General features: G+C 51.5%; 3 protein-coding genes; 1 reads left to right on the top strand and 2 right to left on the bottom strand.

The window, feature by feature from the left end:
• Positions 1–2,644: 2,644 nt before the first annotated feature.
• Positions 2,645–3,094, bottom strand: CHC_T00002014001 (hypothetical protein). Its single transcript, XM_005712913.1, has one exon. The coding sequence runs from the start codon at positions 3,092–3,094 to the stop codon at positions 2,645–2,647; it is 450 nt and encodes a 149-aa protein (XP_005712970.1).
• Positions 3,095–8,549: 5,455 nt separating this feature from the next.
• Positions 8,550–10,662, top strand: CHC_T00008478001 (Acyl-COA oxydase). XM_005712912.1 is given in 2 exon segments: positions 8,550–10,568; positions 10,569–10,662. The coding sequence occupies 1 exon segment, from the start codon at positions 8,550–8,552 to the stop codon at positions 10,566–10,568; it is 2,019 nt and encodes a 672-aa protein (XP_005712969.1). The 3' UTR covers positions 10,569–10,662.
• A 2,776-nt stretch (positions 10,663–13,438) lies between these two features.
• On the bottom strand, positions 13,439–15,551 carry CHC_T00008400001 (acyl-CoA oxidase). XM_005712911.1 is given in 2 exon segments: positions 13,439–13,532; positions 13,533–15,551. 1 exon segment carries the CDS (start codon positions 15,549–15,551, stop codon positions 13,533–13,535), a length of 2,019 nt encoding a protein of 672 aa, XP_005712968.1. The 3' UTR covers positions 13,439–13,532.
• Between the last annotated feature and the right edge of the window lie 3,171 nt (positions 15,552–18,722).

Genomic DNA, 18,722 nt, shown 5'->3' with positions numbered 1-18,722 from the left:
AACTTTCTGCACGAGAGCCATGTCGGACAACATGACATGCGCGGAGCCTACATGCATGGGTACCGGGGAGTGAGAGCAGGCAGCCGAGAGGAGGGAAGGATGTGCGAGACCGATTTGTCACCCGCCCTCTTCCTGCTTTTCTGCACCTTTCATCTCCATCCCACACTGTCCCTTCGTAGTTATGTCTGACCATAAGCTATCTGCGCTCGGAAAACGTTCTCGAACTGTGTTCGACCGATTCTGAAAAAAGGATAGAAAACCTTTATTGATACATGAACGTCTCGCGATAGAAAACGAGCGTAGTATTATCATCGGGTGTCCTATTGATGATACGGCCTCCTAATGTGATACAAAATTTTGCATATATCTATGAATCAATTGCAGCTTGGAGCCTAAGCCCGCCACAATCTTGGATATAACAGTAAAAGTGTTCCGATTGCGCCAAATGTGACCATTTGAATGGCTTTTTCGCGGCATTTAACATCAGGTACAGACTACAGCCAGTCTCGTGATAAAACTGGAACGACCATTATGCTCCTCTGCCAGCCATCCCCCCTGCCAATATCCTCAAGTAACCGCATCATTCACATTATCAGAATCGGGCATTCCGCATCGAGTTCGCATCCAGACGGATGCGAAAGAGGCACGACGGATTCAAAGGGAGAAAAATGCAGCTGAGAAGGCCGCTGGAAAAGCACAAGAGCGATTCGAGGAGGAGGAGAGTCGGAGGTTGCGCGCTGGGCGTCTAGAACGAAAGAGGACGCTGCGCGACAACCGAGACACCCGTAGGGCAGGGCAATTGCCAGGTTACGTGCGCAGAGTACCTTACCGGCTCCTCTTCACAAATAAAGCATTTCAGATTTTTTCACAGCAATGTTGTTTCAGTATTTGGCACATATAGGGTGATTGGGAGGCTTTTAACGCTTACGGTTTTCTGCGAATTGGTATGCCGCTGAGAAGCCCCATCGGGTCATAGTTTATGAGCGTGATGCGACAGTTGAGCGCTTTCGTTTGACGTCGGTACGGGGATGAATGGTGAGATACCTTCGAAAATATCTTAAAAAGAGTATTTTGTTTCATAATTGGGGGGGGACTGATACCGCATAGTGGTCCATCGTCGATACAGGTATACTACTCCTAAATGATGCCACTCTCTCTTTGCAATTTAAACAGAAATGACTGTACCTCATGCACTTCTCCATTACATTTCAACTCTGAACGTTTCAATGGCTCTCTTGTTCGCAATGGCGAGCAATCGCAATACAACAGCGTATTGAACGGTGTTCAATGGAGGAAACACAACAAAAAATCAATTTTGCAGAGCCACTTTAATATAGCATACAACTCGTCAGTATCAAGAATGTAGACATCCCTAACCTCTTGTCAACATCATGTTAACCATTCTATACACACCATACTGTACCTAAACTTAAAAACGGAGAGCTACAGAAAAATAAAAAGCTTTCAACAAAAAAGTATGTTGGGCACCCCTGAGTCTGTTCCGACCCCTATCGTGCAGTTGCGACCTCCACCTGGTTTCGAACCCACTGACTCAGGGTCAGCGGTTTATATGACCCAGCACGTCATAACCACTGAGCTGAGATGCCTCTACGCTGTGGACAAAGTCTGATTCCGAATGATATTTAAAGTCGTACCATCACTTCCAGATTGGAAGGAATAAAGAGAGATTACTTGTGCGAGATACTTTTTTGAAATGCATTTGAGAGAAAAGTGATATTGGCACTGTTTGCAATTTAATCATGGGGTTGAAAAATCAGAGTAGATGTAGATTACTGACAAATTGCGATCTTTGGCTGATGTCGTAGTGATCAATGAGCTCAGCCGAGATCTCGTTTTCTCTCTCGTTTTCTTTTTACTCTAAATGACTTTAATCAATAATGGAAAGATTTCTTCTCCACTTGAAAAGGGGATTTGGTTGCGTTATCCATGAAACCCTGTTTCTTCGATATGTTCCAAAGCAAAGCGAAAAATGTACAAAAAAGCTCAAACCTTGAAGTTTAAGGGATTCTTCGTCTTTGCACATGTTTATAAACTTCTTTCTCATTGCTAGTCAATGTGAAAATTATCGAATTCCATTTGTTAACAGTGGACGCCAAAAGACAATCTTAAATAACGAATTCATATATGTAGCTTTTCCAAAAAGAATCGGGCTCCAAGAAGAAACACTATTGTCCTCCAGACCCTAGCTGGTCCGCAGCCATCTCTTTCTTACTGCATTTTAAGGAACAATCAGACCCAGAAACAAATAGGAAAAGCCATTCCGGGAGTTTTTTCTCTAGGTGGTGATCAAAAGTACCGCTGTTTTGAGGGTCGAGAATCCTGTTCAAGTGCCTTTAGCATACCGAGTGCCTCACGATTTCAGGCTGAGCAAAATTGTTCATACATGTGGTAGCGAATTCAAAGTTTGCAAAAAAGCTAGAAACAGAGGATGGAAAGCTTTCTCGGTTTGATGGTTGCGTTAGGCAACTCAAAAACTGAACCAACAATTCGCTCAATGGGAGGACAAATGTGTGATGTGAGAAACGTCAACGATATGTAGCTTTGACGCAGGTTTATGGTACTGAGTTACTCTCGTGATGCGCAGGAACTCCAAACTAGGCACTGGGGGAGCTACTGTATAGCATCAACTACTCGCGTCCATAAGGGATGCCAAGAATGTATAGTATTGTACATGAGTGTGAAAACATACACATCGGGGCCTTGCCAGAATTCCTTTTGTGTTGCATCCTACATGACCTTGACATTCGGGAAGCATGTCCAGGAAACGTGTATCGTATTGGTTGAGTAAGCAACAGTTTCCAAGACATCTGACACGAGTGCTTCGGGATGACAGTTTTGCATCGCTATGTTTTGGTAGAACCATTCCGTAGAGAGACAAGAGTCTATCTCTGGATGCCACAAAACGACATGTGTGATACGGTAGACGCGGACTGCTGCCGGGCTTCATACAGAAAACTGCACAACAGCTTACGTAGCACAGTATATATGTTCTGTACAGATGGAGGCGCGTCATGGGAGTGACGTTTCGCAGTACTGTGATTTGATTCGTCGGCCATTTGCAATCTGGGCTCATCTCAGACCACCTATTGGACATGTCCCTACGCCGTAAAAAGCTTCCCGCAAGAATCTATGATTCAATCCGGACGAAGAAACGTCTTGTGGCCATCCCTCTTGTGTCGCGCGATAGCACGCAGAAGCATGTTATGTGTGTGTTGTACCGTATGGTCAAGCCTATTGACTTGTGTCGCTGTGCTCTCGAGTGACATCGCATGTTATGTGTGTGTTATACGGTATGGCCAAGCCTACTGACCTGTGTCGCTGTGCTCTCGAGTGACCGTCGTTAGTCCTTCTGCACTTGACCCACGGGGCATCCACTTGTGCTGCTTCATGGGGGCTCTATCGCGGTACTACTGGACTACAAAACTTCTTGCTATATATTAGGTAACACAGCTTTCTACACACTGCAGGCACACCCATGTCTCATTTCCTGGACAAATTCAAACGCGATGTACGCGAGAATTCTGCACCACTACCGCAGAAATCGAGTACCGCAGAAGTTGTTCGGGACGGCCCAGGCCTGCTTCTGCAGCGGGTCATTCTCATCGAAGCATTACTAAAAAGCAATTATAGCTCCTCAGTGAAAACCATGGTCCAAGGAGGTCCCAAGTCTGTCCAAGTAGTATAAACGTAGTCCCTGCGCAGCGTCAGACACCCCCTTCGAGTCATCAAGGCAACAAAACAACTCAACATGATTCCATATTCACATCACAACCTTCTTTCTACACCTCCCCTGCCGCCATTCCCAAGTGTCGCGTGACGCCAAGTTTCACTTAAACTTCAATTCTGCTGACAAGCGCTCCGGCGCCTCTCGCGTCGCTCTCCAGCGGACGCGTCAGCGTGTCCCCGGGAACGCTGGGCGGACACACTTGGGGCTGCGGATTGTAAAGTTGATCCATCACACGCTTAGCGACTTGCAGCGGCGCGGCGACACGGGGATGGCCGTTATGCTCAGGCTTTGTGAAGCGCTCCACACGGCGAGAACCGTGGATGAGCAGGCCGTGTTCCTGAGGTGCGGGGCCTTGTCCGTCGGTGAGGCACCGATGAGGCACGCGAATGTGGGGCGGTTTTGCGAGATGCTCAGACCGCACGTATTCGCGTTGTTAGAGTCGTCTGGATACCCACCGCACCTGCTGGCGCCGATCCCTTTCGATTATGTGGCGCATAACAACAAGCCGAAGCTGTAGGAGAAAGGGGTCAGCGAGAAGCGTGCACCGTACCGTCGCGTTAGTAGGATTGTCAAGCGCCTCTCTCAGGCACACAGAATGAGCCCTACCTTGATCCAGGCGTCACCTGGAACGCCGGGTAAGATGAAAAAGGAAAAACCAAGCGCGGGAAGCACAACGGGCTCGGTGATCACTTCAAAAAAATGCGCTGCCCGAAGAGGGTGACATCAAGCATAGCGCCGACGTTGGCGAACATGCTGACGCACTGCTCGACATCATCCCTCTGAGCGACAAAGCGAACAATCGGAATGCGTCCATGCCCCCCGCCCGCGACCTCCGCGGCGAGGCGGTCGATGACGTCGTCCGGCAAGAGCGACGTGACTTGCGGGCTGACGGCATGCTGCCTCATCTCGAGTTCACGCAAATCGTGGATGTCCGTTGCAGCACAGCCTTTAAAAAATGCGGCGACGGCGGCGTAGTTTCTCCATCGCGGGTTGGATGTAGATTTAAAGATGAGATGCAAGGAGCGGAGGTGCGAGACGACGGAAGGAAGGGCCTTTGCGGCCTGCTTCCAGGCGCGGGCGTCGAGGCATCCGAGGCGGAGCTCCTGGAGACGGGCGGCGGTGTGCAGATGTGCGAAGACGGGGCCAGGTTTGCCGACGCGCAGGAAGTCCAGAGAGGCGAGGGGTACTGCTTGGGAATGGGCCCGGTTTCCTCGAAGGTGAGGGCGCGCAGGTGCGGGCTGTGCAGGGTAAGGGCGTGCAGTATGGGGGCCGGCGAGACTGGGCCGAATAAGCCGAACTCCTTGAGGTGTGGACCGGCCAAACGGACGATAGCAATGAGGTGCGATGCCAAGGTTGTGATGATGAAGACATCGGTTTCGTCACGGGGGAAGTAGCACTCGAGGGTTCGGAGGGTGCGGCGATAGACGGCGAGGAGACGGGTGCAGGTGAGAGCGGCGGGGAAGGCAAGTGGGGCCTGGGGTGAGACGAAATCGGGCTGGGGGAAGTGGCACAGGATGCGGAAGAGAAGTTCGTCGGGAAGGTCAAGCAGCTTGGTGGGCCTCATGGTGCGTGAGTGAGCGAGATGGTGGGAGCGGAAAGGAAGAGGGGTCGGGCATTTGTGACATGTCAAGCCTTCGGACTGGGATTCGAGTATTACACGTGGTCGCATATATCTTTGTGGTCGACGTGAGTGAAATGCACTTGTGGTACACGTACTGCAACATACCCAGGTGTAATGAAAAGTGTAAGCGAGGGTAGGATCCCGCTTTCGATTGTGACGTCACGCGTAGCAATGTCCAGCATTTCATCTTGCCCCTCACATCGGTCATCGCCCCCGTTTCTCCGACGAGCTCCTGGGAGCTCGTCAGTTGGGACCAACTCACGAGCGACAGCCGGCTCCATCGCGCTGGGACGACTCCAATAAGCAGGCCTTTCCATGGCTTAGCATGGTCATCACGACCAATGTGAATGGAGGCGAAGGGGGGAGATGAGTGTGAGGTCCTTATGGAAATTAGGCTGCCACTCGGTTGCCATGTGGTACTCCGAAGTGAACCGAGACCAGTGTCAGATAATACACGGGGGCTCTACATTGCGTGGAATTCTATACTGCTGAAGTTCATCAAGATCAAATATTTCTCATTCTCTGTTATACCAGATCGATTCAAGACTCGTCTTGTGTCGATGGCCCTGCTGTATTTGCATGTGCAGCACAGCAGCTCTTTGGGACTCGGGTTTATCTCATGTGTTAGCCAAGTGCCTTGTTGATTGTTTGAAGAATTCCTGTTTAAACTAATGCATCTCCTTTCGAAAATGTTGTGGGATTGTGATAATCCATAAAAACAGAAATACTACACAGAACCCTCTTGATACATCCAAAGCCACCGTTAGAAAATGTATATGGTATCATCCAGCAGTCGATCTTCACAACTCATACGCCACTCCCAAAGACTTTCATAATCTTTGATTACATAAAAAAAGAAATGATTGTACCGCATGCGTTTCTCTTTTATGTTTAATGCATGATGTGATCATTTCAAAGGCCATATATGAACAGTTGTAATAAAAGACCAAATTCAACGGTACTCAATGGAAGAACAAACCAATACATCAGTCAATGGAAGAACAAACCAATACATCAGTCTATGTATATTTCTATCTTTCCTTACAGGCAAAAAGTTTGTATGAAGATTCCTTACATCTCATCGACGTAATTTGAACCGTTCTATGCACACAATACTGCACCAACTCTGAGAAGAGAGCTTGCAAAAAATAATAAAAAGTGTTTGAAACAAAAAATATGGTGGGCATCCCTGAATCGCCCGATTCTAACCTGCGGTTGCGACCCGCCACCTAGAATCGAACCCACTGACTCAGGGTCAGTGGTTTATATGACCCAGCACGCCATAACCACTGAGCTGAGATGCCTCTACGCTGTGGACAATGTCTGATTGCGAATGATATTTAAAGTGGCACCATCACTTCCAAATGGGAGAGAATAAAGAGAGATTACTTGTGCGAGATACTTTTTTTGAAATGCATTTGAGAGAAAAGTGATATTGGCACTGGTTGCAATTTAATCATGAAGTTAAAACATCAAAGTTGATAAATATTACTGACAAAATGGCGATCTAATGTCTTGGTGATCAATGAGCTCAGCTGGGATAACTTTTCCGACTTCCTTTTTCTCCAATAGAATTTTTCTCAACAATAGAAAGAGATCATCTCAACTGAAAATCGAGTTTTGCTGCGTTATCCAGGGCAAGTGTGTTTCTTTGATATATTCGAAAGCAAACGCAAAGTTTAGAAACAAAGCTCGAAATTTGAAATTTATTGAGTTCTTTGTCTTTGAAGACGTTCAGAGCTTCTCTCCCGCTGCTCTCCAAGATTTTTGTTGTCAAAGGAAATAGTTTCAAAGTCGACCTCAAATCGATAATCTATAATAAGAAATTAGGTTGCGTGCTTTTCCCCCAACATGCCGGCCTCAAGGAGGAAGAAGGAATGTCCTCTAGACATTTCTTGGTCCGGCATCTCTCCCTTGACGCATTTCAAAGTAGCAATCAGTCCGGGAAATATATAGGAAAATTCATGTCGATGCCGCCGATGTTTTACTCAGGGGTGAGCAACAGTACTGCTCTTCTCAGAGTCGAGATTCGTGTTCTACCTGTAACATGTAGAAAGCTCGCGTGATCTTGAGATCACGCGAGCTTTCTACATAGATCTTGAGAGCACGCGAGCTTTCTACATGCCTGAGATCAGGCACTCTCATCGCAACATAGCCGTGTACCTCATTCTTCTTGGACACAGAAACCTGTCCTAGATCTGTGGGTGAAAACGTGTAACACAGTGGCTCAAAACTGAAACATCCCTCAGTCGTTAGAAATGACAGCATCTCGTTGGTAGACATTCATCACAGTTTAGAAAATCATTTCATCGCTGACTACAGAAACATCATTTTTGAGTCTCCATATGCCACGAGCATGGCAACAGCGTGATGTATGGCGTGCAGGGACTGTTGCTCTTTCATTAAAATAACAGCACGGCAGGGAAAAATGGTTTGAGAACAGTTACCGTTATGACATACATGAGTCGTGGGGAGCGGGAATGACGTTTCGCAGTAGTGCAAATTCATTCGTCGACAAAGGACACATCTGGGCTCATCTCACGACTTCCATTGGATGTGCCCCGCACCGTGAAAAGCATCCAAAACATAACTTCGATTCAACACAAACGAAGAAAAATCTGTCGGAAATTTCAGGTGAGGCTACCTCTTGCTGGCCGTATCAGTTGATTGCACATAGCCAAGCCCTTGGGCATGAATGGCCATGCTATTTGGTTCACCCCCCTTTTGCACATTTGTTTCGTTCTGCACCTCGTCTACAGCGACATCCAACTTCTGCCCTTTCATTGGCGTCTTGTCAAGACGCTAGTAGCACCTTCATGCCGCTTGTTCCCAAGTAGCTAACGGTATTTGCACATTACAAACACATCTATTTCCCCTGTCCCGAACGGGTTCACGAGCAACCATTCTCTTCGACCACTGGGGAAATGGTGTACGCTGGCCTTGTTCGGGATGGGACAAGTGTACTCATGCTGCGAGCCATTCTCTTCGAAACGATCCCAAGATGCAAGAACAGCTCCTCCATAACACGTTTGGTCAAAAGAGGTCCCGAGGCGGTCCAAATAGTATAAATGTAGTCCCTACCGATCCTCAGACTCAAACTCAGACATTACCCTTTAGGCATCAAGACAAGAAGAGATCGCAACTTGACTTCATATTTACATCACCATTTCTCTACTCAAAATGAACATTTCCGATGCCACTTTCCAACGTCTTGAGGCCGAGTTCAACGCCCCTTCCGTCCGCAGTTCAACTTCCCCCCTTCTCAATCGTCAGTGGATCTCCGATGCCGAGGCTCAACAGCGGGCCGGAGTCAATCCTTTCCCCCCAGGTGTAGTTGCCCCTCGCCCCGTCTTTGACATCAAAAAAATGCGCGAGTTGCTGGACATGAACAACTTTGCCCTCCGCGACAGCTTCTATGAGCTCTTCAAGAACCCCGTCTTCTTCCCGCGCTATAACGAATCCCTCGCCGAACAGAGGGCACGCACCATACAGAGGTGGCGCCTCATCGCAAAGACCGGCGTTTTTCACAACACCTTGCAGACTTTTACGGCAGAGGGACGCCAGCGGTATGAAGCCACCCTTGAATCTGTTGGTGCCATGGAGCACAGCATGGAGATTAAAATGGGGGTTCACTACGGACTTTTCGGCGGGACCGTGAGCTTAATGGGCGACGACGAGCAGTGCGCAAAGTGGACGCCCAAGATCGAGAACTGCCAGATGCTCGGTTGCTTTGCCATGACGGAACTGGGGCATGGATCCAACGTCAAGGGCATCCAAACGAAGGCCGTCTACGATATCCCCTCCCAAACATTCATCGTGAACACCCCCTGCGAAGAAGCTCAAAAGTACTGGATAGGTGGCGCCTTCCAATCTGCACGCTGGACCGCCTTATTCGCACAGCTCTACGTCAAAGGCGTCTGCCATGGCGTGCACCCCTTCCTAGTCCGCATTCGCAACGAAGATGGCACTACCGTCCCGGGTGTAACCATTGGCGACTGCGGCGCCAAGAACGGTCTCAACGGCGTGGACAACGGTCGAATGTGGTTTTCCAACGTGCGCGTTCCCCATGACCACCTCCTCCGCCGCCATTCGCAGGTGTCCCGTGACGGCACGTTCACCTCAAACTTCAAGTCTGCTGACGAGCGCTTCGGTGCCTCTCTCGCGTCGCTCTCCGGTGGACGCGTCAGCGTGTCTGCGGGGTCCCTCGTCCAAGCCAAGCTGGCGCTGTCCATCGCCATCCGGTATGGCCTCTCGCGCAAAGCGTTCGGGCCACCGGGGCAGGAAGAGACGCGGCTCATGGACTACCCCGCGTACCAGGCGAGGCTCATCCCCCCGCTAGCAACCACATTCGTCATGCAGCTAGTGCTCAACCACCTCAAAGCCAAATGGCAGCGAGGGGAGCTCGGGCGCGAACTCCACGTGTGGAGCTCCGGATTCAAGGCTCTCATCTCGTGGCACTCCCTACAAACGCTGCAGGAGACACGCGAAGCGTGCGGCGGGCAGGGGTACAAATCGGAAAACCGCATCGGCCCGATGAAGACCTCGCACGACGTGGCCCTGACGTACGAGGGCGATAACCACGTCCTGCTGCAAGCGGTGACCAAGACGGTGTTTAGTGAGTTCATGAAGGGCGTCCGCAGCGGTGGCAACTTCAAGGGTCACTTTGCATACCTCAAGGACGCAGAGGGCCTGAGACAGGCCGACCTATCCGGCATGGACGCGCGGTCCGCGGCGTTCGCGCTGACAGTAATGCGGCGGCGCGAGGCGGCGCTGTTCGCAAGGCTGGCAGCCGATCTACAAAAGCGAACAGCGACGGGAGTGTCGTCGCTCCAGGCATTTAATGACTGTGCCGTGCTTGTGGAGGACGCTGGGCGGGCACACGTGGAGCTACTGATGGTAGAACTGTTCCATCATACGCTGGGTGACTTGCAGCGGGGCGGCGAGACGGAGGTGGCCGACATGCTCAGGCTTTGTGGAGCACTCCACACGGCGAGAACAGTGGATGAGCAGGTCGTGTTCTTGAGGTGCGGGGCCGTGTCCGTCGGCGAGGCACAGATGATGCATGCTAATGTGGGGCGGTTTTGCGAGACGCTGAGACCTCACGTATTATCGTTGGTGGAGTCGTTTGGTTACCCGCCGCATCTGCTGGCGCCGATCGCTTTCGATTACGTAGCGCATAACAGCAAGTCGAGGTTGTAGGAGAAGGGGGTTAGGGAGGATGCGTGTAAATTACTGTACCGTAGCTAGAGTAGGATTGTAAAGCGCCTCTCACAGGCACACAGATTGAGCCCTATCTTGGTCCCGCATTACCTGGAACAGCGCGCGCCTTCGTGGCGCGCTTCCATTCAAGGCGTTGAGTGAGCTGAGGCGGAGTTAGAGGGGAAGCTTGCTGGTGTGGAGGTGCGCGAAGACGGCGGCAAATATCAGAGACTCGACGAGGTAGCTCGCAGAGGGGTGGCGCGAGGGTTCTTGGAAGGTGAGCCTACGTAGTTTCGGGCCGTGAAGGGTGACGTTGTAGAGAAAAGGGTGACGGGACGTAAGGGGTGCGGGCGCGCACGGCGGGTGAGGGGGAAGAAAAGGCAGACGATGTGGTCTCGGTTGCGAATATCGGGCGGGACCAGCAGTAGGATGAGAGGGAGGGTGTAGAGGGTGCGGCGGTAGAGGTGGTGGAGATGGGTGCAGGTGAGGGCCGCAAGGAAGGGCGGTGGGGCCGCAGGTATATAGAAGTACATGTAAGGAGAACGGAAGCGGAGCACGGCAGCCAGGAGAAGGTCGTCGGGGAGGTCGTACAGCTTGGCGGGCTCCATGGTGGCGGGCTCCATGGTGCACGAGTGCGAGGTGATGGGACGGGGAAGGTAGAGAGGTTCAGCAGATCTGACGATGAAGTTGTCCTCGTGCACGTGATCACTTGATAGTGCTATCAAGGACTCCTCCTTGGAGCGAGGGAGGGGCACTCGAGAGTTACACGGGGACAGGTATAAACCTGTGGTGTGCACTTGTGGTACACGTACCTTAGTGTGATCTGATGCATCGGTGTTACTGTATGCATCAGTGTAAGCTCCGATGGGAATGGAATCTGGGATTCGATGGTGACGTCACGTCTTGCGTTTCGTCCAGCGCTACATCACGCCCCCTCCGATCACCTTGGTCTCTCCGACAACCTCCCACTGCTGCTCTCAGGCACTGCTCATCCTGCTTATGCTGCTCATGCGAGCAGGCAATGCTTTTGTTCGGCGTAATCGTCGCTGCCAATGCCATGAGGCGAGGAATCAGTCCTTCAACCCCTACGACGACCTCTGCGGCGAGACAACCGTAGATTGCATACTGCCACACTGGCTGGTTTCCAGGTTATCTTCTCGCAAAGCGAATACCTGGCTACCATCGACGCTCAAAACGCGTACATCAACGGGCAGGTCTTATGCTAGCTCCTCTTGACCGCCTCGTCGAGTGCGGCGCGCTACGGCGGCGGTCGCGAGTCGCGACCGCTGCCGCCGCAGCGCGCGGTGCCCCCGCCCGCTTGTAGTCAGGTTACACTGTAACCTGAGTACACCAGTACTGTAACCGTTACAGTACTGGTACAATACTGTACACCACAAGTGTCCTGCCGCGCGCGCCCCTTGCGCGGAAACGCCGTCTCCGCCACCGCACCGCCCGCATTGCTGGCGCGCACGCCGCAGCGCGCGTCGACAGACAGATCGAAAAACGTAAAGTTTACCCCCCCCCCCGCATCTGTGGGAAATTATTGCACGACGGGGACGCATACAGTACCAAGGGTACAGTATGCCAATCTTGCCCAATGGTCTAAAATTTGGTCGATGGAAAATTGGGCAAGGTTTTTCGTCCTCAGTGGGGTCAGAATGTCAAGTCCCACAACCTTCCGGCCGGAGCCCCTGCATCAGGGGAGCCGGGAGCCCAGGACCAAGCAAATAACAGTTGGAATGTTGCCGAGGGAGTCGCTAGCCTCGCTACCGCTGGCGCCCCCCACCCAAGTGAAGATAGCAAGACCCGTGAGGGCCACTCCTGGCGTAGTGTCGTCGTCGAGGGATACTACGCTCGGTTTCTGGCTCACACCGGCCCGCGGGTTTGGGCCTCGTCCAAGACCTGCGGGCCTGAGGGCTGCTGGACCAGTCTAGCAGCAGGATGCTTCGAAGGATCCATCCAGACCTCGCCGCACTGGAGGAGGCATGAGGGAGTCACCACGCTTGTCGTGAGCCTCTCTTTCCTCACCAACCACTACTCCCCCACGGTAACATCCAGGGGATGTGTGCGCGAGATCGGTCTTTACCATCAGTCCCGTTCCGTCGGGACGATCATTTTGGCCGGTGACATGGGCCACCTCGTCAGAGGCCAGCCCTTTGGAAGAGACACTTCGGTCTCTTCCCTTCCCACGACCATATATCTCGGGGGCAGTTCAGCCCTCGGCCACGGGGCGCACGTCTGCGCCGGGCTTAGGCCCGGCCTTCCACACACAAAAACCCGCGACGCGCGTGTCGACCGCCGCACCCCCCACATACGATACAAGAAAAGTGAGTAGGGAGTCCGCTCCCGTGACTGCGGACGCTCAATCATCCCTGAGAATGCAAGAATGTTTGTTTCTGTTGCCGTGCACGACATGGTGTCGCGGATAAGCATGTACTTCAATATACCTGCGGCCCCACCGCCCTTCCTTGCGGCCCTCACCTGCACCCATCTCCACCACCTCTACCGCCGCACCCTCTACACCCTCCCTCTCATCCTACTGCTGGTCCCGCCCGATATTCGCAACAGAGACCACATCGTCTGCCTTTTCTTCCCCCTCACCCGCCGTGCGCGCCCGCACCCCTTACGTCCCGTCACCCTTTTCTCTAAAACTTCACCCTTCACGGCCCGAAACTACGTAGGCTCACCTTCCAAGAACCCTCGCGCCACCCCTCTGCGAACCACCTCGTCGAGTCTCTGCTTTTTGCCGCCGTCTTCGCGCACCTCCACACCAGCAAGCTTCCCCTCTAACTCCGCCTCAGCTCACTCAACGCCTTGAATGGAAGCGCGCCACGAAGGCGCGCGCTGTTCCAGGTAATGCGGGACCAAGATAGGGCTCAATCTGTGTGCCTGTGAGAGGCGCTTTACAATCCTACTCTAGCTACGGTACAGTAATTTACACGCATCCTCCCTAACCCCCTTCTCCTACAACCTCGACTTGCTGTTATGCGCTACGTAATCGAAAGCGATCGGCGCCAGCAGATGCGGCGGGTAACCAAACGACTCCACCAACGATAATACGTGAGGTCTCAGCGTCTCGCAAAACCGCCCCACATTAGCATGCATCATCTGTGCCTCGCCGACGGACACGGCCCCGCACCTCAAGAACACGACCTGCTCATCCACTGTTCTCGCCGTGTGGAGTGCTCCACAAAGCCTGAGCATGTCGGCCACCTCCGTCTCGCCGCCCCGCTGCAAGTCACCCAGCGTATGATGGAACAGTTCTACCATCAGTAGCTCCACGTGTGCCCGCCCAGCGTCCTCCACAAGCACGGCACAGTCATTAAATGCCTGGAGCGACGACACTCCCGTCGCTGTTCGCTTTTGTAGATCGGCTGCCAGCCTTGCGAACAGCGCCGCCTCGCGCCGCCGCATTACTGTCAGCGCGAACGCCGCGGACCGCGCGTCCATGCCGGACAGGTCGGCCTGTCTCAGGCCCTCTGCGTCCTTGAGGTATGCAAAGTGACCCTTGAAGTTGCCACCGCTGCGGACGCCCTTCATGAACTCACTAAACACCGTCTTGGTCACCGCTTGCAGCAGGACGTGGTTATCGCCCTCGTACGTCAGGGCCACGTCGTGCGAGGTCTTCATCGGGCCGATGCGGTTTTCCGATTTGTACCCCTGCCCGCCGCACGCTTCGCGTGTCTCCTGCAGCGTTTGTAGGGAGTGCCACGAGATGAGAGCCTTGAATCCGGAGCTCCACACGTGGAGTTCGCGCCCGAGCTCCCCTCGCTGCCATTTGGCTTTGAGATGGTTGAGCACTAGCTGCATGACGAATGTGGTTGCTAGCGGGGGGATGAGCCTCGCCTGGTACGCGGGGTAGTCCATGAGCCGCGTCTCTTCCTGCCCCGGTGGCCCGAACGCTTTGCGCGAGAGGCCATACCGGATGGCGATGGACAGCGCCAGCTTGGCTTGGACGAGGGACCCCGCAGACACGCTGACGCGTCCACCGGAGAGCGACGCGAGAGAGGCACCGAAGCGCTCGTCAGCAGACTTGAAGTTTGAGGTGAACGTGCCGTCACGGGACACCTGCGAATGGCGGCGGAGGAGGTGGTCATGGGGAACGCGCACGTTGGAAAACCACATTCGACCGTTGTCCACGCCGTTGAGACCGTTCTTGGCGCCGCAGTCGCCAATGGTTACACCCGGGACGGTAGTGCCATCTTCGTTGCGAATGCGGACTAGGAAGGGGTGCACGCCATGGCAGACGCCTTTGACGTAGAGCTGTGCGAATAAGGCGGTCCAGCGTGCAGATTGGAAGGCGCCACCTATCCAGTACTTTTGAGCTTCTTCGCAGGGGGTGTTCACGATGAATGTTTGGGAGGGGATATCGTAGACGGCCTTCGTTTGGATGCCCTTGACGTTGGATCCATGCCCCAGTTCCGTCATGGCAAAGCAACCGAGCATCTGGCAGTTCTCGATCTTGGGCGTCCACTTTGCGCACTGCTCGTCGTCGCCCATTAAGCTCACGGTCCCGCCGAAAAGTCCGTAGTGAACCCCCATTTTAATCTCCATGCTGTGCTCCATGGCACCAACAGATTCAAGGGTGGCTTCATACCGCTGGCGTCCCTCTGCCGTAAAAGTCTGCAAGGTGTTGTGAAAAACGCCGGTCTTTGCGATGAGGCGCCACCTCTGTATGGTGCGTGCCCTCTGTTCGGCGAGGGATTCGTTATAGCGCGGGAAGAAGACGGGGTTCTTGAAGAGCTCATAGAAGCTGTCGCGGAGGGCAAAGTTGTTCATGTCCAGCAACTCGCGCATTTTTTTGATGTCAAAGACGGGGCGAGGGGCAACTACTCCTGGGGGGAAAGGATTGACTCCGGCCCGCTGTTGAGCCTCGGCATCGGAGATCCACTGACGATTGAGAAGGGGGGAAGTTGAACTGCGGACGGAAGGGGCGTTGAACTCGGCCTCAAGACGTTGGAAAGTGGCATCGGAAATGTTCATTTTGAGTAGAGAAATGGTGATGTAAATATGAAGTCAAGTTGCGATCTCTTCTTGTCTTGATGCCTAAAGGGTAATGTCTGAGTCTGAGTCTGAGGATCGGTAGGGACTACATTTATACTATTTGGACCGCCTCGGGACCTCTTTTGACCAAACGTGTTATGGAGGAGCTGTTCTTGCATCTTGGGATCGTTTCGAAGAGAATGGCTCGCAGCATGAGTACACTTGTCCCATCCCGAACAAGGCCAGCGTACACCATTTCCCCAGTGGTCGAAAAGAATGGTTGCTCGTGAACCTGTTCGGGACAGGGGAATTAGATGTGTTTGTAATGTGCAAATACCGTTAGCTACTTGGGAACAAGCGGCATGAAGGTGCTACTAGCGTCTTGACAAGACGCCAATGAAAGGGCAGAAGTTGGATGTCGCTGTAGACGAGGTGCAGAACGAAACAAATGTGCAAAAGGGGGGTGAACCAAATAGCATGGCCATTCATGCCAAAGGGCTTGGCTATGTGCAATCAACTGATACGGCCAGCAAGAGGTAGCCTCACCTGAAATTTCGGACAGATTTTTCTTCGTTTGTGTTGAATCGAAGTTATGTTTTGGATGCTTTTCACGGTGCGGGGCACATCCAATGGAAGTCGTGAGATGAGCCCAGATGTGTCCTTTGTCGACGAATGAATTTGCACTACTGCGAAACGTCATTCCCGCTCCTCACGACTCATGCATGTCATAACGGTAACTGTTCTCAAACCATTTTTCCCTGCCGTGCTGTTTTTTTAATGAAAGAGCAACAGTCCCTGCACGCCATACATCACGCTGTTGCCATGCTCGTGGCATATGGAGACTCAAAAATGGTGTTTCTGTAGTCAGCGATGAAATGATTTTCTAAACTGTGATGAATGTCTACCAACGAGATGCTGTCATTTCGAACGACCGAGGAATGTTTCAGTTTTGAGCCACTGTGTTACACGTTTTCACCCACAGATCTAGGACAGGTTTCTGTGTCCAAGAAGAATGAGGTACACGGCTATGTTGCGATGAGAGTGCCTGAGATCACGCGAGCTTTCTACATGTTACAGGTAGAACACGAATCTCGACTCTGAGAAGAGCAGTACTGTTGCTCACCCCTGAGTAAAACATCGGCGGCATCGACATGAATTTTCCTATATATTTCCCGGACTGATTGCTACTTTGAAATGCGTCAAGGGAGAGATGCCGGACCAAGAAATGTCTAGAGGACATTCCTTCTTCCTCCTTGAGGCCGGCATGTTGGGGGAAAAGCACGCAACCTAATTTCTTATTATAGATTATCGATTTGAGGTCGACTTTGAAACTATTTCCTTTGACAACAAAAATCTTGGAGAGCAGCGGGAGAGAAGCTCTGAACGTCTTCAAAGACAAAGAACTCAATAAACTTCAAATTTCGAGCTTTGTTTCTAAACTTTGCGTTTGCTTTCGAATATATCAAAGAAACACACTTGCCCTGGATAACGCAGCGAAACTCGATTTTCAGTTGAGATGTTCTCTTTCTATTGTTGAGAAAAATTCTATTGGAGAAAAAGGAAGTCGGAAAAGTGATCCCAGCTGAGCTCATTGATCACCAAGACATTAGATCGCCGTTTTGTCAGTAATATTTATCAACTTTGATGTTTTAACTTCATGATTAAATTGCAACCAGTGCCAATATCACTTTTCTCTCAAATGCATTTCAAAAAAGTATCTCGCACAAGTAATCTCTCTTTTTATTCTCTCCCATTTGGAAGTGATGGTGCCACTTTAAATATCATTCGCAATCAGACATTGTCCACAGCGTAGAGGCATCTCAGCTCAGTGGTTATGGCGTGCTGGGTCATATAAACCACTGACCCTGAGTCAGTGGGTTCGATTCTAGGTGGCGGGTCGCAACCGCAGGTTAGAATCGGGCGATTCAGGGATGCCCACCATATTTTTTGTTTCAAACACTTTTTATTATTTTTTGCAAGCTCTCTTCTCAGAGTTGGTGCAGTATTGTGTGCATAGAACGGTTCAAATTACGTCGATGAGATGTAAGGAATCTTCATACAAACTTTTTGCCTGTAAGGAAAGATAGAAATATACATAGACTGATGTATTGGTTTGTTCTTCCATTGAGTACCGTTGAATTTGGTCTTTTATTACAACTGTTCATATATGCCCGTTGAAATGATCACATCATGCATTAAACATAAAAGAGAAACGCATGCGGTACATTCATTTCTTTTATGTAATCAAAGATTATGAAAGTCTTGGGAGTGGCGTATGAGTTGTGAAGATCGACTGCTGTGATGATACCATATACATTTTCTAACGGTGGCTTTGGATGTATCAAGAGGGTTCTGTGTAGTATTTCTGTTTTTATGGATTATCACAATCCCACAACATTTTCGAAAGGAGATGCAGCAGTTTAAACAGGAATTCTTCAAACAATCAACAAGGCACTTGGCTAACACATGAGATAAACCCGAGTCCCAAAGAGCTGTGCTGTGCTGCACATGCAAACACAGCAGGGCCATCGACACAAGACGAGTCTTGAATCGATCTGGTATAACAGAGAATGAGAAATATTTGATCTTGATGAACTTCAGCAGTATAGAATTCCACGCAATGTAGAGCCCCCGTGTATTATCTGACACTGGTCTCGGTTCACTTCGGAGTACCACATGGCAAGCGAGTGGCAGCCTAATTTCCATAAGGACCTCACACTCATCTCCCCCCTTCGCCTCCATTCACATTGGTCGTGATGACCATGCTAAGCCATGGAAAGGCCTGCTTATTGGAGTCGTCCCAGCGCGATAGAGCCGGTTGCCGCTCGTGAGTTGGTCCCAACTGACGAGCTCCCAGGAGCTCGTCGGAGAAACGGGGGCGATGACCGATATGACCGATGTGAGGGGCAAGATGAAATGCTGGACATTGCTACGCGTGACGTCACAATCGAAAGCGGGATCCTACCCTCGCTTACACTTTTCATTACACCTGGGTATGTTGCAGTACGTGTACCACAAGTGCATTTCACTCACGTCGACCACAAGGATATATGCGACCACGTGTAATACTCGAATCCCAGTCCGAAGGCTTGACATGTCACAAATGCCCGACCCCTCTTCCTTTCCGCTCCCACCATCTCGCTCACTCACGCACCATGAGGCCCACCAAGC

The sequence above is a fragment of the Chondrus crispus genome, genomic scaffold (assembly GCF_000350225.1).
Source record: "Chondrus crispus Stackhouse genomic scaffold, scaffold_121, whole genome shotgun sequence".
Taxonomy (NCBI): Eukaryota; Rhodophyta; class Florideophyceae; order Gigartinales; family Gigartinaceae; genus Chondrus; species Chondrus crispus.
The sequence above is the reverse complement of the archived record's forward strand: the minus strand, read 5'-3'. Positions and strand labels throughout refer to the sequence as shown.

Coding starts and splice junctions, on each gene's coding strand:
- CHC_T00008400001 (XM_005712911.1), bottom strand. CDS start 15,551: ATGAACATTTCCGATGCCACTTTCCAACGTCTTGAGGCCGAGTTCAAC.
- CHC_T00002014001 (XM_005712913.1), bottom strand. CDS start 3,094: ATGAGCCCAGATTGCAAATGGCCGACGAATCAAATCACAGTACTGCGA.
- CHC_T00008478001 (XM_005712912.1), top strand. CDS start 8,550: ATGAACATTTCCGATGCCACTTTCCAACGTCTTGAGGCCGAGTTCAAC.